This window comes from Gavialis gangeticus, unplaced genomic scaffold (genome assembly GCF_001723915.1).
Source record: "Gavialis gangeticus isolate Ggan-Ray unplaced genomic scaffold, GavGan_comp1, whole genome shotgun sequence".
NCBI lineage: Eukaryota > Metazoa > Chordata > Crocodylia > Gavialidae > Gavialis > Gavialis gangeticus.
The window spans coordinates 103,562,621-103,589,763 of record NW_017729033.1 but is presented as its reverse complement, the minus strand read 5'-3'; the positions used below and the strand labels follow the sequence as shown (position 1 = coordinate 103,589,763).

The 27,143-nt window shown below is 41.6% G+C and overlaps 1 protein-coding gene and 1 long non-coding RNA gene across 3 annotated transcripts in view; one reads left to right on the top strand and one right to left on the bottom strand.

The window, feature by feature from the left end:
• The window catches only part of LOC109303803, a 56,922-nt gene extending 41,226 nt beyond the window's left edge, over window positions 1-15,696 (bottom strand). The window contains exons 1-3 of one of the 2 annotated variants that reach the window (XR_002099229.1): window positions 15,157-15,696; window positions 14,921-15,063; window positions 10,201-10,353 (exon numbers count right to left, since the gene is read on the bottom strand). This is a non-coding gene — a long non-coding RNA (uncharacterized LOC109303803). The remainder of the gene's footprint in view (window positions 1-10,200; window positions 10,354-14,920; window positions 15,064-15,156) is intronic. The other variant, XR_002099230.1, reaches the window with a different exon arrangement.
• Window positions 15,696-24,802, top strand: LOC109303801 (vesicle-associated membrane protein 8-like). The gene is made up of 3 exons (XM_019526080.1): window positions 15,696-15,780; window positions 23,321-23,473; window positions 24,529-24,802. The coding sequence occupies exons 1-3, from the start codon at window positions 15,772-15,774 to the stop codon at window positions 24,667-24,669; spliced, it is 303 nt and encodes a 100-aa protein (XP_019381625.1). The 5' UTR covers window positions 15,696-15,771; the 3' UTR covers window positions 24,670-24,802.
• Window positions 24,803-27,143: the final 2,341 nt, after the last annotated feature.

The following is a 27,143-nucleotide window of genomic DNA, read 5'->3' as shown; positions in this document are numbered from 1 at the left end:
ATAAAAAAAAAAAAAAAAAAAAAAAAAAAAAAATCAGTATATTCTGTAACCAGAGGAAAAATCAGCTTTTGCAAACTGAAAGAATTCAAAGAGGCATGATGGCCCAAATTGATCCCTGGTGTACGGTAATACTATTTAAACCCCCCATGATGGATCCTCCACAAACACAAATGAGCAAACAGTGCCTGCCTGCTGCAAAGAGCTTAAAGTTTGGATTTTCAAAAGCTTTCAGTGTCAGCCTAACTAATCTACTCACAATAATGATACTCCAACTGATCTTAAATTGGAGCAAATTTAGGCCAACCATGGGCACGTCTACACATGGCACTAAATCACCGTAGCAATGTGCTGTGGCAACATAGCATCTGCGGGCATCTACAGCAGCTACTTTGCTACTACAGCAGCTACTCTGCCATAGCAATACACTCCCCCCAGGGTAGTGCCCTGCTATGGTGAAACAGCTGCTGAAAATAACCATGTGCTGTGCATATGGCGCAGTACTTCCTTTTAGAAGTACTAAATCACGGCGCAGTAACAACATTGTCATAGCGACGTGTGTAGACATGCCCTATGAAAACTTCTGAAGATTTTAATCACAATAAAACTACTAACGGCTGTAAAAAGACCATACGACTCATATAGCACTTTTCACCAACAGAGCACATTCAATATTTCACACTTTCAAAGATAAGAAAACCAAGGCATAGAGGGGTAAGGTGACCTACCCAAGGACAGTCCCAAAGCCATAAATAAAGCTCAGGTCTCGTAACTCCAAATCCTATACTCTTTCCATAAGCTTATACTGCCTCTACGGATATTTGTATTTTTTAGAAAATAAATAAATTCTCAAAAGATTGCTTTGTGATCCACTTTGAGATTGTAACTCCAAGGCTGAGAAGCAATGGTGATCCTAAGTGAAGTGAGAAGCTTCCTTCACATAACTGAACTGCCACATAATCCAGGACAGTCTGATGTAATCATTAATCCCTGCTTGTGACACCTAACTGATGTTAGGACTTAATGACTATGGAGGTTCCTTCCATTCCAATGTTAATATTTCTGAAGAGTAAGTGGTACATCAAACCTGAAATGCAACTTTTAAATGCCGTATTTAGAAACAAGAGATGGTTTTGTTACCAACAAACATCTATTTAAAAAATAAATAAATTTTCTGAAAATTATACTGGTTGTACATAGACTGTCACATTGTTGATTTTGAACTTTCTTTAAACTTAAATACATAACATAGGTATTTTTCAAGTTGAAAACACAAAAACAAAAAAGAAAAAAAAAACCTTAATTCAGCAGAGAAGTAAAGCAGAATTCTCTCATCTCGTTTCAGTTTTTCAACCAGGTAAATAAAATCTATTGTACATCAGACTGTGACGATGATGATGGTAAAAAGCAATTCTCCCCAAAGGAGTACTTTTGCATACAAAGGTAGCTATTTTAAAAAGTTCTCCATAGCATCTGTATTAAGTTCATAAAACTGGAGTTTGTTTTGTTTAAATAAATTCTGCCACCTTGTGAACAATGGGAAATATGTGATCTAAGCCCTTTTTTACCTTTTACTCTATGTAATATGGCGCCTTACACCAAACAGTTTGGACTGTTTGAAATGTTGCCATGAGTACATTTTTTTTGGAGTGCCCAGTGCGTGAGAAATTTCAATCAAGTTTTGTTCCAGTTGGTTTTGGACCAAAACCAAATGTAAAGCAATTCTCTATTACTTAGAAGCCTTGCTTTACAGCCAGTTCTAGTTAGGACCTCAGATATATCTTGCATGTGAAGCATGGTTGTTCTAGCCATACAGGCCGTATCAACATGAGCATGGACGTTTGGTTCCCCAGGAACAACTAGCAGGAGGACACCTTGTGCTGCTGCTAGTTGTCCTCAGGGAACACCTGTGCCACCCACGCTTTGGCGCACAACAGGTTACCCCAGGTGGGGTAGGGGAGGCTGGGGCCAGCACTGGGCTGGCCCCAGCAGCCTTACCTGGAGTCCTGGGGGCCTCCTGAGGCTACAGCAGCAGCAATTCTGCCCCTCGCAACCTGGCCAGCAGCTGGAGCATGGCTCCGGCCAGCCAGGCTCCAGTTCTGAGTGGCGCACGCTGCCCCCGCATATGCCGTTCCATTTTTTTGCGTGGGTTTTTTTTGACCCCTAGGGTCAAAAACAAACCCCACACTGCTTCCTTGTGGCATGGAGAACAGCTGAATGTGCAGTATGTGGTGCCACAGACATGTCTGCAGTGCCACATTCTGCATGGCCATGCTCACCTGGACACAGCCATAGAGTCACCACAGATAAGACAAAGCACTTTAGTCAGTACCAACTTGGAAGCAATAATGCACTTCACCAACAATCAAATTGTAAGAAATAAGAAACTGGAGATATTTCTTGAAATGAATGGGTCTTGTCAAATGCTCAGCACTCCTCAGGATCTAGTCTGATCCTGAGACTTATTATTGTAGTCAAATTCATGATTCAGTTATCCAAAGACATTGCTCCTCATTGTCAGAGGTTCAGTCATTAAACATTAACAAAAGTCTGTGCCATGGCTTCAAAAGCTAAATCTTGACAGATTGTTTTATATAGGATAGTAACCTCAATAATGGAAGACTGTACACAAGTTTAAGCAAATTTTGAACCAGCACCAGCGTGTTTACAGCATAGGTTACAAGGTCCCTAAAGTTAATTTTCTTCACTTACTTGCAAATCACATTGATTAATTTATTTTATTATTTCCATGAAAAGCTATTTCCCATTCGTAAAGAAAATCAAGCAAATGGTTACTGCATTAGAAGAGTTGAACTTCTATCTTATTCCTCTGAATAAGATACAAAATTTAAAAAGTGGCATAATAAAAAAACACATAGCCAACATTTACAAAAATAAATGTCATGATAGAGATATAACCATTTAATAATAATTTCCTGTCAGAAATTTAGTAAATCTAAACAAATTCAGAGCAAACAAAACATTATCCAATCTACTTATCCAGAACAAAGACATTTTCATCGTTCATTTCAATCACATTATTTGGCAAGTCTAATCCCTATTAGTCTGATGAAGACCTCATAAATGAAAAAGGAATCATCGTGTAAAGATTTTTGGTGCCTGGAGGCAATGATAGCATGCGTCAGCGTTATAGATTTTAGCTAATTCACAGCATCAGTGAGCATGATAAGTACCCCTCAATATTTCTAGCAAACAAAAGTTAAAGTGCTCTATCTATTTTTAAGAGCTGTAAAGCTGTGTACTTCTGTTAAGTCACGGCAATAAAGCACTTTAAATGGTGAAAAAAGCAACTTCTGTACACATCCTAGATATCTGAAAGAAGCTTAAAGAAAGTTTAAAAGCCTTTGGAGTTCCTGGAGAGGATTTTGCCTCCAATCTTTTTGTTCATTTTAATTATTGCATGGTTTGTGGGAACATAAGAAGTGCAACTGGATGTTAAATAAATAACTCTCAAAATACAAAAAATACCCAAAGGTTAATTTCAGGACATGAGTACGACAAAAATTATACATAAAGAATGAAATATGCTGTTAAAACTTCCATGAGTAGTACAGGTAGACAGGGGCTCACAAAATCAGTTCTAGGGCACTGCAGATCCAAAAACTTGTCTAATCTCTCTCCCAACTATACAGTTGGTTCAATAAAAGATATTACCAAAGCAACCTTGCTTTGCTTATCTATAAGCAGTTTCATTGAAACCAATGAGGCTAATCAGAAGAATGAGGATTACTCAAGGGAAGAAAACATGGCAAAAGGATCATATATCAAAAACTTTATTATTGGTTATTCTACTTGCTTCACATCTGTACTGAAGTTCTGAGATACAGAATTAATGAACTATAAACTTCATAATAATAAATACAAGAACATTCTACTACTGAATTTCTGGTGGACTATCAGTGGTATTTTATACTCAACTTGACATTGGTATAAATGATACCATGAGAGTAATTTGTCTTTATAGAATTTATTTTTTACCATTGCAAAGTATATAAAAGAGAAGGTAGTACCATAAAGCAAAGATATGATTTGACAATATAATAAAATATTATGGCTTCAAAAACATCAATTTAAAACTTTAAAAACCCCATCACGATTATTACATAAAAGAAGAAAATATTAGGGCTCTGCAAAATTCAATTCAGATTCGGCCCGAATCGAGGACAGTGATTCGATTAATTGATTTGGATCAATGTCCCTGATTCGATTCAGCTGAATCCAAATCTGAAGATTCAATGCTGATTTAGCGAATCAGTGACTTGGATACAGGCACAACTTTAAATGTTTTTTTCTACGTACCTTGATGTAGCAGTGTGGCTTGTGATTGCTGTGATGATGGGGTACATGGAGCATCCCACAGGAGTGCGAGGGGCTCTCCAGCATGCTCGGCAGCAAACCCGGAAGTCAACCAGAAGTACTCCTGGTCCACTTCCAGGTCTGCTGGGGAGCACACATGGGCCCCGCCCCGGTCCCTCTGGCCCTCCAACTCAGCAATTGGCCACGGAGGGCCCTGGGTGCCCTCCCCACAGGAGACCCAGGAGGGACCAGTCGAGGAGCCAGAGGGGCACGGGGGACCCCATCTGCATGCTCCCCAGTGGACCAGGAAGTGAACCGGAAGTGCTTCTGGACCACTTCCGGGTCTGCTGTTGAGTGCGCTGGGGACCCCCATGCTTCTGTGGGATGCTGCTTCTGCCCCAGCACTGTAGAATTAGGTACCAGGGGCTCTGAGAGGTACGTAGAGAGAAAAAAAAAAAAACACTTAGAGCTGTATCTATGTCCAAATCGCCGAATCTATCCAAATCTCTCCGAACTGATCCAGAGACTTCCTAATCAATGCAGAGAGATTAAAGGGTCCTGTGATTCAATTCAGATTCAGAGATTCGGCCACCAAATCAGGGTGAATCTCCACCGAACCAAAATCAGGGACAGAAACTTCACACAACCCTAGAAAATATCTGCTACAACTTGCTAATCTTTCCCTTTAGTTTTCATAGGTGAATATGCAAAAACAATTAGTAAGACATCTTTCATCCCAAAGGGTCCAGCAAAATTCAACAGCACAAACAAATGATTTCCCCTACTACCTCTGTAGATCTCTACTGGGGGAGACAGGGCTAGCTCTGCCACTATGCTCTTCCTTTTCTACTAACCTAAGTAGATCATTCATATCAAAAGCTAAAGTAATGTCTGCAATGCTCAGCAGGATTTCCTCCCAACAAACCCCTCTGTAGGTGTGGAGAGAAGCAATACAAATTACAGCACATGAGATCTTTAAAAACGTGTCATTTCTCCTTTTGCACTGCCAAACAAATAGCTGATGGAGATTTCTAGGAAGCATGCTAACATGGTCTGTAAAGCAGCCAACCTGTCAAAGGGTGGCATAGAGGTGATGAGGGAGGGAGGATTCAAATTACAGTGTAAAGGGAACTCACCTCACAAATGACCACCCCCCCCCCCCCCCTTTCCCAGCCCCCCCCCCCCCCCCCCAAAAAAAAAAATCAATGGAACTTAGGCTCCGAACCCCAGAAATTTGTTAGGAGATCAAAAAATTCATCCTTCAGATCATGAGAACAAAAAGAAACACGATGAGTTGGAACTGGAGCTGGATATTTGGCCCCATTGAAGCCCATTGGAATTTCTTACAGTCAGTTAGCCAGTCACCAATTGGCCAGTATTGCTTGGTCCCAAGCACTCTCAAACTTTCACTTACGTGAAAGAGAACCAAGGGTGCTACCATCTTGTAGGAACTGGCATACTAGCTTCCATGAGAGCAATATTAGCTGTGCAGGTCTCATCTACATCATTTTTTTCTAATTTTCCACCTATATTGAAAACATTCAAACCTTAGTGTAGATAAGATAATAGCACCCACTGCCATTTTTACTACGAGACCATCTAGCCTTTAATTGAGTCTGGTACAGCTGCACTGATGGAAGGAGCAAAGGGAAATTTGAAATGAAAACTAACAGACACAGCCTTAGCAGAGTATTGGTTGGAAAAAGAAAAATTAAAGTCCTTTGAGGACAACAATGCGAGCATTTTCAGCTTGGAGTAGTTAAAGTACAGATGTCAGCAGCATATTTGCCAGCTAAATATGTACATGCTGTTCACCACTTTGCAAATACATAGAGAAATAATAAGACTTAAAACTAACCTAATTGTTACATCTTTCAAAATTGCTGTACTGGGAACAAGTGCCATTATGTAATTACTATAATTAGCCAGCATGTAATTTTTGTTTGTGTTTGTTTTGCTGAGTAGTGTTTTAGAAACATTTGATGTGCAAAAAACCTACCTCCTGAGGAATTAAAAGAATAAATAGCTACTATTTTCCTGTTTTTTTCCAAAACCAATCCTGTGTATCCCTTTTGCTGGCACTGCATAAAGAGCAACTAACAAACAAACAAAATGGTCCAGCTCTTCTTCAAGTCTAGACAAAATCCCACTAGGAACTGAATTTGTGCCTAGAGCTATTCCTGTTGCCAGGATGGAATATAAAGATACTGCAGCTTAGTAGAGTCCTTACATAAACAAAATATTGCTAAATCGATGTAATCCTGTTATTATATGTGTGTTCTCAAGCCAACCTCTCTGTGGTGCTGACTGCATAATACTATTAATATGCAGGGTCAGATCACTGAGAACTTTGTCCCTTATCTGTAAGGTATGCATGGCCAAGGGGGAGTGAGAATGTTTTTTTTTACTTGTTTTGACTCTGCTGACATGCTTTTACCCGTTTTTTTAACAGTTTGAATACAAGGGTCCAAGTGAGTTGGGTTTACATATGTTGGCCCTGCCTTCTAAAATTGTAAAATTTATAGAGGTATAGATACTATAAGAGAAAATTGGGTAAAGATTGCTGAGGGGTTAGCACTCACTGTGACTAATGTACAGGTCTACAGTTGAAGGACCTTCAACTCAGGAGTACTAAGGAAATTGAGTAGGTTTTTTTTGGGGGGGTGCATTTGAGGTGGTTTTCCTAAGGAGGTCAGATCACATTGCGTGGCATTGTGCAATGAAGGGTGGAGACCTGTCCAATGCACTGCAGACAGGCCCTCTTGGGAGGATCTCAGCTACACACCTATTTTATGGAGATGGGGGATTTCTCCCTATCTTTCTTCTTTGGCTTGTTGGTTAAAAGCAAGCGAGACTTGGTGGCATCCAAACCCCAAGACCCCCAGGCTTAGGGGTAGGATGCCTGCCATGGATTTATGAGCATCTGAAACTGCAGACTGAAGAGTCTGGGAGGGAAGATACCTGCTGGTGGTAACACTACGTGGACCTAAACGACTGAGTGGATGAAATTTGGAACCAATTTGACCGATTTGGCCTGAGACACAAATTAAAAAAAAAGTACTTTGCCATTTGTCTTTGCAAGAGTTAGTTTTGATGATATACAGATTATTCTAATGAGTGTAAACTGTCTACTTAAAAGTACTGAAATCCTTGGAGTATTAGCAGCTCACGTTGGAGCCTATGCCCGAAGAGATTGCTTCTGCAATGAGAAGTGGATACCGCCCCACTGGGGGTGGCAAGGAACCATAGTGTTGGAGTTCCCCACCTCCATGCAGTGTGCAGCACTAGTGGAATAGTGCTCCCCACTGATGTACACAAGGAGAGCATCAGTGGTAGCAGGGAACAAGAGCAGGGCCACAGAGGCGACTGCTCTGTCATTTTCCTTCCCCCTTCAAAACACCCTGTTATACTTTATAACAGTGGTTCCCAAACTGTGGGTCACAACCCCAAATGGGGTCACAACATCAGCAGATGGGCCTATGGGGGTGGGGGCTGTGGGTTGGGAGCAAGGAGCCATGCTGAGGAAATGGGGCCATGAATGACTGAGTCATGCAGAGGAAAAGTTTGAGAAGTTTTGCTTTATAATGTTGCCTATGAGTGGGGAAGTTTGTTCACATTGTAGAACCTGAGCAGAATTCACTTTCATAGGTTTCTGGGTTGGGACTCAAGGCAAGTTTTAACATTTTATTAGTGCTTGCTAAAAATCATAGTTATTTACATGGCTTGAGAGAGACTGAAGAGCCTGTAGGACCCAGCACACAGTAGCTACATAGCTAGTTAATGCTGATGCAATCTGGAGCATGCATTTAGTCACGCAGCTTTTGTTAGCCTAGGGTACAGCCCCCAATATATTTGTGTAAAACCCCTAAATTGAACCTTCTGTCGTCCCTTGCCTGGATTAGATGAATTAAAAAAAAAAACAAAAAACAACTTATGTCAGTTCCTTTAAAAGACATGGAAAAAAAATAAATCAGCATTTGTAAAATGGTAAAAGGCAAGGGGGGAGGAGTATCATCACTTTCTGAATAGTTATGATGTACAGTTCATTCACCAAGCCATCACTTGTGTTTTCATTGCTAGCCACATCACTTGTTGTGTTTTCTCTTGGGGCATGCAAATACGTGTTTATTCCCCTAGTCTGGGGTTAGCTTTCCAGATCATACATTCTGGTTTTTCTTATATAGCAAACTGAGTCCTCCCACATCCTAAATACTTGCTACCTTAAATGAATTTTTCTGAATAGTGTGAAATAGGGTTTGGCCACAGAGCCTGAGTGGGTAGAGCTCACACTGTCAATTTCCATGAAAAGGTGGGATGAGGGGGGCGCAGAGTGGTCCCCAAGACATTGTGAGGGCTGCCAAAGAGCCATGGCACCTGCGGCCCCATTGCTAGAGAGCAGCCCTGACACCCCTGCACCTCGGTGTAGCCAGGACATGCCACCCCACTGCCTGAGGGTGCCGCATGGAACTGCCTCCCCCCCTCAAATGGGCGACACCAACAGCTGTACCCGCTGGAGGAGCCACCCCCGGGTACAGACCAGGGGGGGTGGGGGGCAGCCGCGCACATGCTCAGGGGAGTGCGGGGCCCCACACACTGCACGCTCAAACACACACGGGGGCGGGGGCTGAGCTGAGCTGTCCGGCACACACTGCAGCCACATACGCTTTAAACCCTGGGCGCACCCCCATGCCATAAGCGCTCACTTACACGCACCCTGCCCCCCCGCCCCAATGAGGGCACCTCCCCACCCCTCAGGGTCTCAGCACGCCCTAATGGCACACCCCCATGCTGGTACACCCACACACCAGTCTTCTCCCCCACCCCCATGCTGGTAGACACCCCCATCTGGTCTTCTCCCCCTGAGGTCTCCCATGCAGGACATGCCTCCCTGCTCCCTTCTTTCCCCTGCATTCACTCTCCCTGGCTCCATGATCCCTGCCCACTAAGTATGGTGCTGTGACCTGCACGGTCCCCCACCTTTCTGAGGGATGTTTACAAGCACTTTGACTTTGCTGCCTCCAGATCATTTTTGCCACATGTACAGTGGATTTATGTAAAGGCCAGCTGAACCTGATGCAGAAGAAGGGATTGAGAGATTACTTGAAGAAAGATCATCCTACCATGTATCCGGATTTAAAGTTCAAGGGAAGGTGGGTGGGTTGTTTCTGGTTTTTTAAACAATCTGTTTTTGCACTAAGCTGTAACTAAGTTAGAGGTACAGATTTTCAGGTGCTTGGTACCCACAACTAGGGCCAGTTTCTCACAGAGCATAAAGGCCTCAATAGATACTCTGCTCCATGCTTGAGTGACTGCTTTTTTGGAAAAGTCTAGCCACAAGAATGTGTTTAAATAGTTAATGAAAACCACCGCTAGCATTAACAAATATAGGGTTCTAATCAGGAACATTTTTTTTAAATGTTTAAAAATATCTCAGAACTCTGGTTTCTATAGAAATGCTGTTTTATGTATTACCATCACACAGCTGTGCCCTCTAGGACAAGATCAGTCATAGTTTATGGCACTATAAAAACAATTAAAAAAAACCCCAAAGCAACTTCTAAAAGCAAAACATTAGTTATGATGTAAGTTTCATTCACCAAGACCAAGTATTCGCACATTGCTTATTGTGTTTTCTCTTGGGGCATGCAAATATCTGTTTATTCCCCCAGTACGGGGTTAGCTTTCCAGATCATAAATTCTGGTTTTTCTTATATAATAAACTTTTTTTCTTATATAAACAAACTGAATCTTCCCACATCCTAAATCCTTTAAAATCTCAGATACTGTTACTGATTTTGATTCCAATCCCTAAACTCAGCAGTTCTAATAATAATGAAAACACCCAACCTGTTTACAGTACTAATTTCAAATAGCTTTATGATATACAGCGCTTCTTCCATGGTGGTCACAAGAACACTGAGCTTTTATAAAGCAGAAAGCTCCAAAGCCAAAGGGGAAGTCATGCCACAGTTTTTGTTTTTAACTGAATTAGGACAATATTCAGAAGCCACACGCAGGCACGCACACTTAAAATTTAGTCTGTCAACTACAAACAACAAGTAGAAACCATCATTCAGAAGTATGAAGTTTCAATTTGTTTATAAACATATTTAATATTATATTTATTTACGCTAAATAAAAACAAGCTATCAGTATTAAGACTTACTACTGCCAAATGGAAATGCAAGCTCCAAAATGTTTCTGGATTCAGAAACCCTTAAAAGGAAAAAACAACAACTGATCCTGCCAGATGAAACTTAGGTTCCAATTGTTTTTCCAAGTCAAATTCTTTACTGTAGAGCTGACTGCTTTGAAGTGAGGCTTCCCAGCACTCCAGATTCTAATTTTATTTCAGGGAGCAAGTGGAGGGAAAAAAAGGTTTCACTTGTCATCAGCCTTATTTGACTGATGACAGTGAAATGAAATTACTACAATGACCCTAATTAAATTACTACAAAAAACGCACACATTTGATGGGATTAGCAGCCTCTTCCTAAAACACAGATTTGAAATAATAAAGGTTCTATGCTTCAGCAAGATGTGCCAAGTAGTCATGTCAAGCATCTGCTTGTATTATGCCAATTCTAGTCATACCCGCATGTTTTTTTATGTCCGTGTTTACACAAAAACCACTTAACATGTTTGGTTTGTTATGTAACTACTTAATTTCATCTCATCCTGGATGGATATAAAGGAGTAATTTAGAAGTACTTCTTTAATTCATAGATGTAAATAAATTCAGTGGTTTGCTTTGAAAAAGCTATATTGTTTAATTTTGTTAGGTTAGTGATGCTGAACCGTAATACTGTTTAATCAAATTATTTATCTTTCACTGATTTTTGGCTCATCAGTAGTATATGTCAAAGTGAACATTTTAATTAATATCAGCAGTATTATCCCTTTTTTTTTTTTTTTTTGCTCCTATGCTTTGTCTACCAGGATCTGTTGTTAATGGAATTATGTGCGTGTCATAAACAACAGCTTAGCAGCACTGTACTGTTTGCATTGCATGAAAAGGTAAAAGGGATTTCTTTTATGCATATCTTCATGAACATTTTATCAAATTCACCCATTTATTAGTCTTTATAAGCATCTCCTTTTTGCCCTTTGGACTATACTGATAATTAAATGGTCTGTGAGCTCAATGTATAGAATCTCAGAATCATAGAAAATTAGATCTGGAAGGGACCTCAGGAGGTCATCTAGTCCAACCACCTGCTCAAAGCAGGACCATCCCCAACTAGTTCATCCCAGCCAAAGCTTTGTCCAGCCAGGTATTAAAAGCCTTCAAGGACAGAGCTTCCACCACTTCTCTGGATAGGAAACCTGTTCCAGTGTTTTACTACCCTCCTAGTGAGAAAATTCTTCCTAATATCTAACCTAAACTTCCCTTGCTCTAACTTAAGACCGTTGCTCTTTGTTCTGTCACCCATCACCACTGAGAACATTCTAGCTCCATCCTTTTTCAAACCCCCCTTCAGGTAGTTAAAGGCTGCAATTAAATTCTTCTCTTCTCTGAACTAAATAAGCCCAGTTCCCTCAGCCTCTTCTCATAAGTCATGTGTTCCACCTTCAAACCATTTTTGTCGCCCTCCACTGGACTCTCTCCAATTTATCCACATCCTTTCTGTAGTGGGGGCCCAGTGGTGGATTAAGGTTTACTGGGGCCCTGGGCTCCAGCAGAGAGGCCTCCTGGTGCTGCTGCTGCCAAGGGTAGGGCAGGGGCACTGGAAGGGGTGACTACAGCAGGGCTAACGCAAACTTTAGGATGACTATAGCTCACCCCCAAGCCCACTAGCCCAGCTCCCCTACCAGGAAGACGCTAGCACTGTCCCTTGCCCATGGGGGAGGCTGGGTGGATCTGGCCGAGCAGATCTGGCCAGACTGGGGGTGGGGTGGCACATGTCTGCTTCTCCTTCCTGCTCCCCACCACCCCTCCTTGGCAATGCCAGAGCAGAGCTGAGTGGGGCAAGGGCAGATGTGGGCTGCTCAGGGCTCTCCAGGGCAAAGGCAACAGAACGGAGAGCCCCGAGTCCGCAGGGGGCACATGCTCCCCCATGCCTCCCCCCAGGGGTGCATGTAACGGCAGGGAGCCCACCCTACCCCACACCTCTGGTCAAGCTGCCCGTAGCTCTGTTCTGCTCCCCAGCCCAGCCTGAGGTTCCATGCACCGCCCTGGCTGGACAGCACCCCCAGCCCCTATGCCTGCCCCACTCCCTTCCTCACTGTGGGGTCCTCAACCTGCATGCCATCACACCCCTTCCCCCCCATATACTTACTGGAGGGAAATGCTTTCCACACTCCTCGGCTGGGCTCCAGGTCACATGCATGCAGGTAGTGCCCCCTGCATCTCATTCCCAGCAGCCCCTCACAGGCTGGAATTCTGCCCACCTGCAAAGGGAAACTCACTATTTCCCATGGGAACCCAGGCATCTGGCAGCCCCTAGGCCTGTGCATTAATCCACCTATGGGGGGCCCAAAACTGAACACAGTACTCCAGATATGGCCTCACCAGCCCTGAATAAAAGGGAATAGTCACTTCCCTTGACCTACTGGCAACACACCTACCAATGCAGCCCAGTATGCCATTAGCCATCCTTGCAACAAGGGCACACTGCTGGCTCATATTCAACTTATTTTCCACTGTAACCCCCAGGTCCTTTTCTACAGACCTGCTGCCCAGCCAACCAATCCCCAGCCTGTACCAGTGCATGGGATTCTTCCGTCCTAAGTGCAGGACTTTGTACTTGTCCTCGCTGAACTTCATGAGATTTCTTTTGGGCCCAATCCTCCACTTTGTCTAGGTTGCTCTGAATGCTAGCCCTACCTACCAAAGTATTTACTATTCCCCCCAGCTTGGTGTCATCTGCAAACTTGCTGAGGGCACCCTCTATGCCATCTTCCAGATCACTGATGAAGATATCGAACAAAACCAACCCTTGGGTGCTCCACTTGATACCACCTGCCAACTAAACATTGAGCCATTGATTACTACCCTCTGAACCCGAGGCTCCAGGCAGTTTTCTATCCACCTTGTAGTCCCATTTATCTATCCTCAGCTTGCCTGTGAGAATGTTGTGGGAAACTATCAAAAGCCTTGCTAAAAATCAAGGTATACCACATCCACTGGTCTCCCCACATCCACAGAGCCAGTCATCTCATTGTAGAAAGCAATCAGGTTGATCAGGTATGACTTGCCACTGTTGAATCCATGCTGACTGTGCTTAGAAATGAATTCCTTTAGGATCTGCTCCACGATTTTTCCAGGGACTCTAGTTCTCTGGATCCTCCTCCTTCCCTTTCTTAAATATGGGCACTATGTTGGCACCTTTTCCAATCATCTGGGACCTATCCTGATCACCATGAGTTTTCAAAAATGATGGCCAGTGGCTCTACAATCCCATCAGCCAACTCCCTCAGCACCTTCAAGTGCATCCCATTTGGCCCCATGGACTTGTAGATGTGCAGCTTTTCTAAATAGTCCCTAACCTGTTCTTTCACCACTGAGAGCTGCTCACCTCCTTCCCAAACTGTGCTGCTTGGTGCGGTAGTCTAGGAGCTGACCTTGCCTGTGAAAACTGAGGTGAAAGAGGCACTAAACACTTCAACCTTTTCTGCATCCTCCATCACAAGTTTGCCTCCCCCACTCAGTAAGGGACCCACACTTTTCTTGAGCTTCCTCTTGCTCCTAACATACTTGTAGAACCCCTTCTCGTTACCCTTCACATCCCTTGCTAGCTGCAACTCCAATTGCACTTTGGCCTTCCTGACTTCATCCCTGTATGCTCAAGCAATGCTCTTATGTACTCCACCCTAGTTGTCCGTCCAAGTTTCCACTTCTTACAAGCTTTCTTTTTGTGATTTAGTTTACTGAAGAATTCCCTGCTGAGCCAAGTTGGTCTTCTGCCATACTTGCTTGTGTTCCTGCACATCAGGATGGTTTGTCCCTGCACTTTCAGTAAAGCTTCTTCAAAGTACAGCCAGCTCTCCTGGACTTCTCTCCCTCTCAAACTGGCTTCCCAGGGGATCCTGCCCATCAGTTCCCTGAGCAAGTTAAAGTCTTGCTTTCTGAAATCCAGGGTCCTTACTGTGCTGCTCTCCATCCTTCTTTTCTTCAGGATCCTGAACTTAGCCAGAAGTCACCAGGTCATCTTGTTTAACTTTATCAAATAAAAATATTTCTGGATGTAATATATTTATGCAACATCCTTGCAACTGTGCTACAAAAGCAGCGCTTGTGTTGTTGTACTGTAAAAAGTGTTAGTTGTCTTACACTGCCAGTTCCATGTTTAAAAAAAAAAGTACTGAAAGCTAGAGGCTTCTGATGACTACATCATGCTTATCAATATATACCCAGGTTTTTTAAATGTATTGAAATCCAAGTTTCACATTTATACGTGATGAAGATTTTTAAAACTACCACACAGCTGCATCCTACCTTTGGAGGGCCCTCAAATCCTCATTTCTGCTGTTAAAGTCCCCATAGTACTTCAATTTCTGCTGATGGGCTTACATACAACCACTGAAAATCCTGACAGCACCAAGGGTTAGCTCTGGCATGTGTAAACCATAATTTCATTCTCACATCAGGCATTGCCCCACCTACCTTATCTGTAGGATCTAATCCAGAGGTGTTCTCAGAACATAGATGCCAAATTTGGCCTCGTGAGGAAAAGATAGCGTTGGTATCTTCCTTATGATAAATTTATTTAGGTAACTTGCATGAAATGTGAGACCCAGATACAAATTCTGAAATAAATCAAACAGAAGTGGTTGAATATTTTCCACCCACAGCTATATTTAATAAATATAAAACTGTGGCTGTACTTCTCCATGTCATACCATGCATGCAGCCTCGTGTTCTTTCCACAGCAGCTACTTAAATACATTCATACCCATGCAAGTTTGCATATAATGATGATGTTGGTCTTCCATAGTTTTCAGGCTACCTAGCAGATTTTACCCTGGATTTCAGAAGTTAATACAACACCTTTCCCTTTAACTATTTATTCTTTTTATTGATGTCCCTAGATTTGAAAGGCTTTTCATTAACAAGGTCTCACTATTGCAAGTGGCGTTTGCTCATTCTTTGGAATTCAATACGGATTTCCAACTGGGCTGCAAAAATGCCTGGTAGGTAATCCTCAGTACTGTAAATCAAGTTTATCACTACAGCTATCATAAAATAGAGAAAGAGCCTTCTATTTTCTGTTTTGACACTGAAAATACACTTAATAAATAACTTTGATTCTCTCAGTAAAAGAATTCTCTCTCTCTCTTTGACAGAACACTAAGTCATATGAGCTTATCACTTTTTTTCTTTAAAATGCTTCTCTAGACAGCTAGTTAATATTTTACTAGGATAACTAGAATTTTAAACAGTTCTTTTCCACTGTGTCATCTGATCATACATAGGTTGCTTACAAAGAATAAGGAGGCAGAAAGAGAGGTAGAAAAATGCCTGTGGTAAGTTACTTTAAATGCACTCTTTCTGTTTTATTCAAAGCACATTTAAAAGATCAGTTAATGTATGGTCAATGTTGTAAAGAGCTATAGGTACAAAGGAAGTATTAGAAAGTGTTTGAATTAGCACTGCAAGGCTATCAGAAAGAGGAATGATTAGTAACATGGTTGTGAAAGATTAGTAACCTCAAACTCGGCACAGGTAATCAACTTCCAGAGAAACTCTTCTTAAATTAATTGTTGTGCCTCGGATGGTTAGAAATAGATTCTACAGCATCTAGGAAATTACACTCTAAATATTTTTATTTTCCCCATAAAGAAAGCATTAACATTTCAATGGATTTTTCCATAAATAAATAGAGGGATTATCCAGTGCTATATAGTTTCTAAATGTTTTGATGCCAGTATTCATTAATGCATTCATTTTTAATCCCTGCATGCACATGTATATATAGTGTGGACTAGAGTTAGTGCTGTTATTGGTCCTACCACTGAGTCTCATTTCAGTCTGTGCCAAACAGACCACATTTTCAACACGTTGGACTCAATTGGCAGTTCCTTAGAGGAAAACTAGCAAAGGATTTGAACTTCTTGAATTGCCTCTCTTAAAAGTTTCCAGTTTCATATTCCATCATATTGGAGGAACTGAATTGCCTCTTTAGCACACATATTCCTCAAATTCGTTATGGAAGTCTAGTCTAATCTATTACATATGTTCCTGGGCCCTAGATTCCCTGGCAACAATATTTTCTGCCTGTCACCAGCCCCCAAATGCTATTGTGATCCTCAGACAGACAGCGGCGTAGCTTGCTTACATGTTACTCTTATAGAGATGCTATTCTCAAAACTATAGGGGAGGTTGGGGAAGAAACTGTGAGAAGTGACTGAGCACTCACTTGTTCATAAACTGTGGAGGCCCATTTCCCACATAGAAAAGGAAGGGGCTTTTCAACCCTTTTTTCCCCACAGACTTGAGCACTGTATTTCAGTTCCTCCATTTGCAAGATAGCCCTGTGTGTATTTCCATCATCCAGAAAACCCCACTTTTTAACAGCACTAATTTTATGCTCAAAAAACTATTATTGCATGCTTGCAGTACTAAGCCAAAATATCTTGAGCACAGAAATGAAAATAGAATTCGTTATGAACTAGGGACTGTATTAAATTAACTTCTTAGCCATTTGTATAACCAGTTGTGAGTTTTTGCTTGTAACAGGATTTCATTACTGTACATATGAAAACAGTTTGGAGCCCCCTGCTGGCTAAAGTTATAACATTGGACAAATCCTACAGTTATGTACGTGGTTAAAAATGCATGCATAGGCCTACTGATGTAAACTGAATGACTTGCATACTTAAAATGTACGTGCACATTTCTAGGGGAAAAAATCCTTCACAATAAGACCCCAACTCTTGTGGCAAACCCTATAATTCTGCACAAGTACAGAAAATTGCTCAGGGTTGGAACCCAAGTCTCTGTGTTAGCTACAATAGCTACTGACATGGCCAAAAGTAAAGAATCAAAATCAAAAGCTCCCACACTATTCTTAACCATCATTCCAGCTTAACTCCTGCCCCACCCCAAAAAAAAAAAAAAAACAACCAGCCAACCAACCAAACAAAAACACACCATGTTGCACACGTGACATTTTTTGATCAGCAGGAGCTCTCTCTGAAGCAATGTCTACATTTTAGACAGAAGTTAGGTAGTATAGGAGGGTCAGCTCTTACATGCGATTGAAATTAAATTTAAAATTTAAAATGTATTAAATAGGAAGTGAGACTATATGGCTTCTATTCCCTTTTTGGAGCACTAAAACAGGACAGACAGATCCAAGAAATTATCTTCTAAGCAGCTTGTTTGGACTTCTCACTACTTCAGGCTGCTATCACGCATACAAAATCTAACCACAAGCTCCTCCTTGCTTATCTTAGAGGAAAAAACACCTCTCCTATTCTGTCAACAAGGTGTGGAGAAATATAATCCTCTGGCTGAGGTGTGGTAGGTACAGGAATTCTCAGTAACCTTGCCCTAAAGAGCAGGGGTGTATTGAAACTTCATTTTATAACGATAAATGTCTGAAGCAGAACTAAATGCATTGCTTCACCCATCACACAGTTTAATGTACTTATATTGTGTTGGAGTGGGAAGATATGAAGGTGCATGGCACAGCATGGCAAGGTGTGGTGTTAGAATTAAGATTCCCCTCTATCTTTGATCTAAAATTTCATAACTGCTATCGTTCTCAGAAAGCAATAAATTATTCCCCCTCCTCCTCCTCCCTTCCTACACAGTGTGGGACGTATATGATGATTATATGGTACTGCCTTAAGTTTATCCTCATTAATAATGTTTGATATTTGAGGAACAATAGCCAATTAATAGGTTTATGCCATCTGCTGGTCAAATGCTTTAATTGTTCAGCACTTTGAGCTGTCAAGATTCACATAAAACTTAGCTCCATGGTTGGCAATATGTTAGAATTACAGTGTTGCATTTACAAAAGTTACAGAGGAATGGCTTTCTTTTCCAGATCTCTTATTGTATTAAGTTATTGCTTGCCTTATCATAAAAAGAGATGTACATCCATTACAGTGTTGAGGCTTGGTGTGAATACAAGGGCTAAAAAAAAAAAAAAAGCAACACACCAAACAAGATGATCAATATTTGACTTACCATTATAAAAGATGTCTAAACCACGAGTGGGATCCCACTGTACTACAGGAGCACAGGCAGAGGTTTTCAGCTCCAAAATATTACTCCTGCAACCTTGGTTCCACAGAAAATGCTCTGTAGTGCTCTGAAGGACTCAGATCCCACAGAGTAGAAGCGATGGGGTAAGAGTAGGGTACATCTTACAGTAAGAAGACCTGTTATTTGTAGGGCCTGGTTTAAACTGCGATTTTGCATTTTTCATGAAAATCATGAAATTAAGTGATTTTCATGAAAAATATGGCTTGCAATAAAATACCACAATATGGCCACTTGCTGGAAAGTTTCCCAGCAAGCAGCCATAACAGCATTTCATTGCAACATGATGGCTACTGCTGGCTCCGGAAAGCATCTCTTAGCCAGCAACAAAAGCCTAGCAGGGGAGGTGGGAAGGGGTTGTAAAAAGGACAGGGGGAGGATGGGGAGGGGAGAGGAGGGGCAGGAAAACTGGGCCCTGGGTGGTTGGGGTTAAGGGAAGAGAACACACGTGAGGAATAAAAACAGCCCCTCCCCTACCTGGTGCCAGAACCATCTGCCCAGGCAGCCCCCAGGTTCCCCCAACCCCCCAGGCCCCAGTTTTCCTGTCCGGAGGAGCAAACAGCCCCCCCACCTCCCCATCCCCAAGCTCTCTCCTCCCCATCTTCTTCCAGAGAGGCAGGGGAAGGGGGGAAAGGCCTCTGCTGCTCCAATTAAATCTGGCCCTAAACCTGCCAATCAGAGGGCATGCAAGGGGGTGGGGCACTACAATCTGGGTGCAAAAACAGCAGCCTCTACCACAATAGTAGCAAGCTGGGCCCACTGTTTAAACCAGGCCCTGCCTATTTAGGCAATATGCACAGACACTCAGGCTGCTTGCAGACATTAAGAACACAGTGCTTTACTTTCAACTCAGCAAACTCCTGCGCCAAGCCCTGCACATGCCCAGAAGAGGCAGCACCTTAGTTGGACCTTGCTCACCCAACATCTGTAAAGATCAAATGCTTTGGTGAGGCTTTTTTGGTGCTTTAACTAATAGCTGATTGAATCAGCTCTAGCTAAAAGCACCAAAAAACCCCTCTGAAGCACCCAGTCTACACTGCAGAGCTGGCTCAAAGTAGCATGCTGCTTCTTCTGTTAAAGCACAGTTTTGTTTTGTTTTAGCATCTGCAAATTAATCTGTAAGGCTGCAGGTACCCAAGAACAAAATTAAAATTCTTGAAACCGCTGTCCAGCTGCTGTCTATTTCTGGAGTTACCCATATCCATAGACACCTATGATTTTACCAAGGAAGTTTCCTAGGTGTCTAAAGTCCAAAGTCCTTACAGTGCTACGTGGGAGGTGCAGTAGACTTATAAGCTGGGAGAAGCATTCTGTCAGAGACAAGAAGTGTTTAGTCAGAGAGAAGGAAGGTCATGGCATGGAGACCCTACAATTTCCACAAACAAGACACTCCTCTACCATCTTACCTGCAGGGCTCAGTCAGATAGTTGTTTTCATCTATGAAATTAATTTCCATGAATAAAACCAGAGGAAGAAAGAGCCCTTTTATCCAATGTCTCAGATGTTAGAGCGCTCAGCAGCCAGGTGGGACCCTGAGATTCAATTCAAGCACCCACAGCAGTTGATGCACCTGCTAACCACCAGGTTAATCACCAACACACATAACAAACATGGCTCCATATCCTGGAATTTGGTGGCAGGCTCCACTCCTACTCGCCCCTCCCCTCTGGCACCCATGAGTTCCTGGCCCCTGAGACCAGATGATATGGCTCCAGAGGCCAAGTCCAGCTTACAGACCAGATATTTGATATCCCTGCTACAGGCTATTCTTGGCTGGGAGGAGTCTCAGTCCTTCCTGTTCAGGTATATCTGTTAAAAACATTCTATTTTGCATAGAGTAATTAAATAATTATTGGACGAGAGAAAGCAAATTGGTAGTTAGGGAGGAGATATCAGTTCTAACTTTCTACTCCACTGAATGGTTAAAAGCATTTTATTTTAAATATTTGTTATGGAGTCACTTACTCTCTCCAACCCAATGACTAAAATTATTCTAGTTTTGGACTTTGGTCTCCCACACTCTAACTTGGTTCTAACCACTGAGAATAGCAAATGGAGACTACTATCTCCTTCATCCATGTCTTACAGAAGAGAGCTGGCAAAACAGAGGCATCAAAATCAATCTCCAGACCAGTTTTGCAGCCACTGACCACAGTCAATTTGGATTACTCTGTGATTTAGGTACCAACCACTTAAGTGCTGTTCATATGCTAACAAGATCAGTTTGGATCTGGTCTGAGGTATCTGAAGTTATGCACTGCAGTGTCTAGCAGTGCAATATCAAAACTGTTTTGTGGCTCCAATCCTCACTTCCCATTCTGCTCTGTGAAACTCTGAGGACTTCTAAGCTGGGAGAAGCATTCTGTCAGAGACAAGAAGTGTTTAGTCAGAGAGAAGGAAGGTCATGGCATGGAGGCACTGAACACAACAACAGAGTGTTCCCATACCTAAAATGTAAGGCCCCTGGCTCCAGCGGTGGAATTCACAAATTCAAGGTAGACACCTACATTAATTATATTTTAAATGGGGAGAATTCAGCAGCTAGGATGGGGATTCATTACAGTCTGTCAAGCATGGGGACACCAAACCAGTTGAGAAAACACTAAAGAAAGTCTGATACACCATCCAAAGGTATAACTAGCAGGGTTTGTGCCCTGGACAAAACCCTGCCAGAGAAACAGGGAAATTAAATTAGCTATTAGATACAAATTCCAGAATGCCCTGCTGAGACGTGAGCTATACAGACCCTGGATGAGCCGGGTCAAACTGATGCAATGCCTCTTCTGGGCATGTACTGTGCTCAGCATGTGGACACACAGAGCTAAAAGTAAAGCACTGTTTTGGGTCCCTGCACCCCCTCTATGTCTCTAAGCAGCCTTAAAGTTTATGGAGTTTAAATTCAGAGTCTGTATCCCTAACTCCTATGCTCAATAGCTACTGATGCTCCTTTCCTCCAATTTATACAATCCCTTTCTGAAACTGGCTAAACTGTCAGCTTCCACAGTATCTGATGGCAATGAGTACCACACTTCAATTATGTGCTGCGTGAAAAAACTTTTGTTAGTTTTAAACTTGCTACCGACTAGTTTTTTGTGACCCCCTAGTTCTTGTATTGTGCGAGAGTAAATAATAAGTCTCTATTTCTTTGCCATTTAGTATTTTGTAAACCCTTCTCATGTCCTTCCTCAAGCATCTCTTTTCTAAACTGAATAGGCCAAGCCTCCTCAGTCTTGTTATGTGGAAATCCCTCTGTACCACTAATCATACTTGTTGCTCTTCTCTGTACCATCTCTAGTTCTTTTATATCCTTTTTGAGGTGTGGGCACCTGAATCCGGCACAGTATTCAAGGTGTGGACACTCCATGGATTTACTAAGGGTCATGATACTTTTAGTTTGGTTTATATTGCCTTTCTTAACAACCCCTAACATTTTGTTCACCTTTTTGATAGCTGCTGAGCAGTGAGCCAATGTTTTTAATGAACTGTCCACAACAACTCCCACATTTCTTTCTTGTGTGGTAACAGCTAATATAGTGATAACAATGATAGCATAGGTATGGTTGGTTATTTTTGTTTAGGTGCATCACATTACACATACCTACATTGAATTTCATCTGCCATTTAGTTACCTATGAACTCAGTTGCACCAAATCCTTGTGTAGTTCCTCACAGTCCATCTTGGTCTTTGCCACTTTGAATAATTTGATCATCTGCAGATTTGGCCATCTTACTGCTTAACCCCCTTTGCCACATCATTTATGAATATGATAAACTGCACTAGTCCCAACACTGATCCTTGAAGATCCTGCTGCTTGCTTCTTTCCATCCTGAAAACTGACCATTTATACTTACTCTTTGCTTTCTATCTTTAAGTCAAGTTTTAATCCACAAATGGACATTTCCTGCAATCCTACAACTACCTAATTTAATTAAGAACCTCCGATGTGGAGGGACCTTTTCAAAGGCTTTTTAGAAGTCCAAATATATTATGGCAACCGGATCACCCCAATCCACCTGCTTATTAACAACCTCAGAGAACTCAAAAAATCTTAGGAAATTCCTAGTGCAGAGAAGACTTGAGTATTCCCTGAAAACATTAATAAATCTAGCTCTTGAAGGATACATAAATATACATAAAGGATTTACTCTAAATTATACATAAATGTTGGGCTGGTCTTTTTCTTCCCCTCTTTATGACACAAGGTTTAAATTTTAATTAGAAAAAAAAAAAAAAGGATCTGGAATGTTGTTCCGCTTGGGTTTTTGTGTGTGTTTGTTTTTGTTACTGTTAAAAATATCCGGAACGTCAAGTCTGATCTCAGTGAAAGAAAAGAGCTACTGTGAACTTTGTGCCTCAAGTTAAAGGAGGAAGCAAGTTAATTAGTTAAGCTACCCTTTCTCCATTCAAGCCACCTCCCTACTTCTTTTAAAAGAAGAAAAGGTTTGGAGTATTTTTCACATGCACTGTTAAGAAGCAAAATAGGTACAGTACATTTTACCTTCTTTCACTGGTGTTCTTTAAGCTATTCAATAAGGCAGAGAAATTCAGGTGTTCACTATGATAAACACCTTTACTCTAATTTAGTTTAAAAAGAGGGGGAGGGGGACATGCACAGATGGGGAGAGGAAGTCTTCACTTAGGCTATACTTACAATTAGGCCTTGCCACCATCTTTCAAAGGAGTATGGCACTGCTCAGGAGTAAGAGGCTGCTCTGTATTTCCAACTATTTTATTTTAAAAGTTAGTGAAGTAGCACTTAACAGAAACCTTCACTACTTTCTTCTATGTAGATAGAAAATAAGAATGCCAGTGATACAATTTCTACCCTACAAATTCAAGTTGATGATGTTAAAAATGTTATGACCAAAAACATCGATAAGGTTTTACAAAGGGAAGAAAAACTGAGTGAGCTTGTTGACAGAACAGATGATCTCCAAACAGTGGTAAGTGATACAATTTCTCATGCAGCCTGTACATTTGACATGCACAAAGGCTTTAGATTAACTCCTTAATTTTGGTGAAGTTCTATGAGTTTATACAGTCTTTACTAAAATAAAGTAATGGTCAACATAAACATAATTCTTTACAGTGAGAGCTGGCAAAATATGGAATGGGCTTCCAAGGGAGGTAGTGCTTTCCTTTACCGTGGAGGTGTTCAAGAAGAGATTGGACCTAGCGCTCTTTCCTGCCTCGAGCCTCAATGATCTACCTGGTCCCTAATGATCTTCCGGCCTCAATGATCTACCAGGTCCTTTCTGACCCTAGAAGTCTAGGAAATCTATAAAATATCTCTTTGCTTCTGTTGACAATTACACAAGTTTTCAGGGACAGAAAGAAAATGTTAGAATATTGCATTAATGCATACTACAGGAAAATATCACTATACTAGTATGTGAACTGTAAGATTTCTTTAAGAAACAAGTTTCTTTCCTGTGAGTAATTTAATGTAATGTTTCTAAGCTTTTAAACACTCATTAGCTGTTCACCTTTAGAGGAAAATTGTTTTGAACATTTAAGTGAACCTTTCCAAACAAACCTATTTTATGGAGGTTGCACAAGACCTGTTACTAGAAGAAACTACATTTTGCCTCAGACCTTCACCTTTCATTGGCATGCAAATCTTTTAAATGCAACCATAGAGGTTCAGTAGAAAGAACCTATAGGGTTTTTTGGTTGTTATTTTTTTGAACTGGTGAGTATGGAAAACTGTATATACAGTGCAATTAAAAATGAAAAAACCATCAATTCAAATTAGCTGAATAAAGTTCCAGTCCAATCTCACAATTCAGAAAAGTATTTATACTGTTAGATTTATTTTTATTGCAATGGGGGAGTGGGTGGCAATTAAAACAGGTCATTCTTGGTGACACTCCACAGTCTGTATACCTGTCAAATACGCTTCAGGGTTTTTTTGTGTGGATATTTAAAAACAAATTTTCTGTACAAGTGTTCAACAGATCCAGTTCCTGAGAAATAAAATTTGTCATTTTGCTTTCAGGCTGATGCTTTTCAAAAAACATCAACAAAGATTTCCAGGAAGATGTGGTGGAAAAACTTCAAAGTGATTATATTAATTGTTATTTTCCTTCTTATTTTAACATTTATTATCCTCTTGGCTACAGGTGTTATCCCAACATGAACTTTTATACTTTTCGTGTTGAACAGTAAACAAGTCTTGTATACATTTTATCTAAAAACTCTCTTTATAGATTTATTTATGCTTTGTTACATTTGTATATTATTAAAAGAAAAAAAAATACTGGAAATCCCCCCAATCAGTTTGCTTCCTTTTCTTTATACAGTTCTCCAAAAAGCCGTAAGGAAATGAGTGTCATTTTAGCCGTGTGTGTACGTGTAGTAAATCTGATAGGTAGCTTAAGTGATGTCTTGCAGAACATACTGTAGTGCAGGATAGCTTAATAATCAACTCAGAGACCTGAATAACTGAGAATCTTAAAAATATAGGCCACTTGCAGATATGAAAAACAAAAATGAAAACAAAAAACATGCTTTAAAACTTGGCACAGTCCCATACCCAGCCCAGCACATGCCCAGAAGAGGCAATGCGTTAGTTGGACTCTGCTCACTTAACATCTGTATAGATAGTCTGCTTTTAGTGGGGCTTTTATCTAATTTTTTCTATCATATCCTTCTAATCTAAATATGAAAAGGTGACCATGAGGTCATGAGTCCATTTCTTGTGATGCATACCAAAATACAGAGCAACCCAGAGCATGGCATGGGAAACCATTTTGCTCAGCATGCCACAGCTAGTCCAGACCCTGGGCAGGCCCTTGCCACCATCCATGGAGCCTGGGCTGCTCACAGCAGGCAGCTGCACTGGGGTCTATGTAGCCCAGGCCTAGCTTATGCGCGCACCTGTTGCTGGCTACACCTCAGGGCAAATGGCAGGGAAGGGACTGGAGCTGTGCCGTCACAAGGATTGGGCCCCTTGTGGCTCCCTCACCATCCACCCCTGCATGCCAATATCTTATAAGTCAGGGTTGCAGAGTTTTTTGGTACTCTACCCAAAGACATTGCTGACCCTAGATAGAGGGTGTTATGCTATGCAGTATCTAGGGCTTCAGACAGGTGAGATCTTAATTCTATAGCTATAACAAATCACAAAGAAATACTTAAAGTAGGACTAGGACTCTAAACTAATTTCAGTCCACTCCACTGTTTTGTCTCTTGTGCAAATCATTTAACCTCTCTGCAGCTTTCCTACATATCTCATTGCAGCAATCTATTTTGTGAAGCTTCCAATAACTAAGTCTGAAAGAGAGGGAGAGGGGGGTTAGTTTTGCATGAAAAATAAATTTAATGTAGCTTCTTATGGTTGAAACTAGTTTTTCTACAGATCTACATAAACTTAGATTTCATAGACATTAGGGCTGGAAGGGACCTTGTGAGATCATCTGGTCCAGCCCCCTGCCCAAGGGCACAAAGTCAGCTGGGGCCAGACCCCAGCACAATAATGTTCCAAATGCATCTTGAAATGTGTCCCAAGTGCTTGCACCACTTCTGGGGGGAGTCTATTCCAGACTCTGAAAATTTGTACAGTAAAGAAGTTCTTCCTTATGTCCAGTCTAAAACTGTCTTCCAGCAGTTTATGATCATTGGACCTTGTTTTCCTTAGGGGAGCCCTGGTAAACAGAATATTTTTCAAGGAAGGAGTTTAGGACTTCTTTTGTTTGGAGTTGGTGTCATTTTGCCAAGCACAAGAGGCCTTGCACTTGCAGTCAATCAACTCTTGGATCTACTGGTCACTCTCATCAAGCCAGCCTTGATGTTTCCTGGTAGATAATCCAAATGTCTTCACAGGCACTGACGACAGTGGCCTTGAGGCCACCCTACATGCTGCTGACATTCTCCCATTGTTGTTGATTAGAATTCACCAGTTTTGTTCAGGCACTAGTGGGAGGGGTCTTGCTTGCTTGGGTCCTCAAGTTCTTTAACACTGATGTTCTATCAGCATTGCTTCTGCTGCAGCTGTCATTTGGGTACCAGTTTGAGTGACATAGCTGAGCAGAGTTGGTGATCAATCCACTCCTAGCTCAGGTGATATGGATACCTTTGTCATTATCTGTGCCCCAGATTGCATATTCAAATCAGGTGTCAAAGCTTAGATCATGAGTGTAACCATGATGTCTTGTGCCTGTTTTTTTTTTGGTGAAACAAGGTCTTGGTGATGGCAAGTCCATGTTCAGTGCATTTGATCAAGGAGGATGCCATTGGAGTTGACCTTACCTACTCCTTCCTCAACTTACTGGGAATCTGCAGAGCTGAATGAGCACAAAGTGATGGCTTTCTTGCTTTCCAGCTGTAACATCAACATGAATGATAGCTAAACACACAAAATACTCCACATAAATCATTGCAACAGTGGAAATAAAGCTTTATGCAAGCATGACTAACAGGAACATACATAAAGGAACTAAAGTAGTGGCAGTAGTCAACACTGCTGTCCAAAAGGGACTTTTTCACAGAGTAATCAATTAATCAAGTCTCAGCTTGGGCAGGGGCCTAGAGACAGCACATCTCCCTCCAAAAAAATCAACATTGCCTTAAGAGATGTTGACCCTGACACAAGCAGATGGGGGGGGGGGGGGG

Bases quoted from the DNA above. Each gene is read 5' to 3' on its own strand.
- LOC109303801 (XM_019526080.1), top strand. The intron at 23,474-24,528 runs GTAAGTGATACA...TTTTGCTTTCAG, and splicing joins CAGATGATCTCCAAACAGTG to GCTGATGCTTTTCAAAAAAC.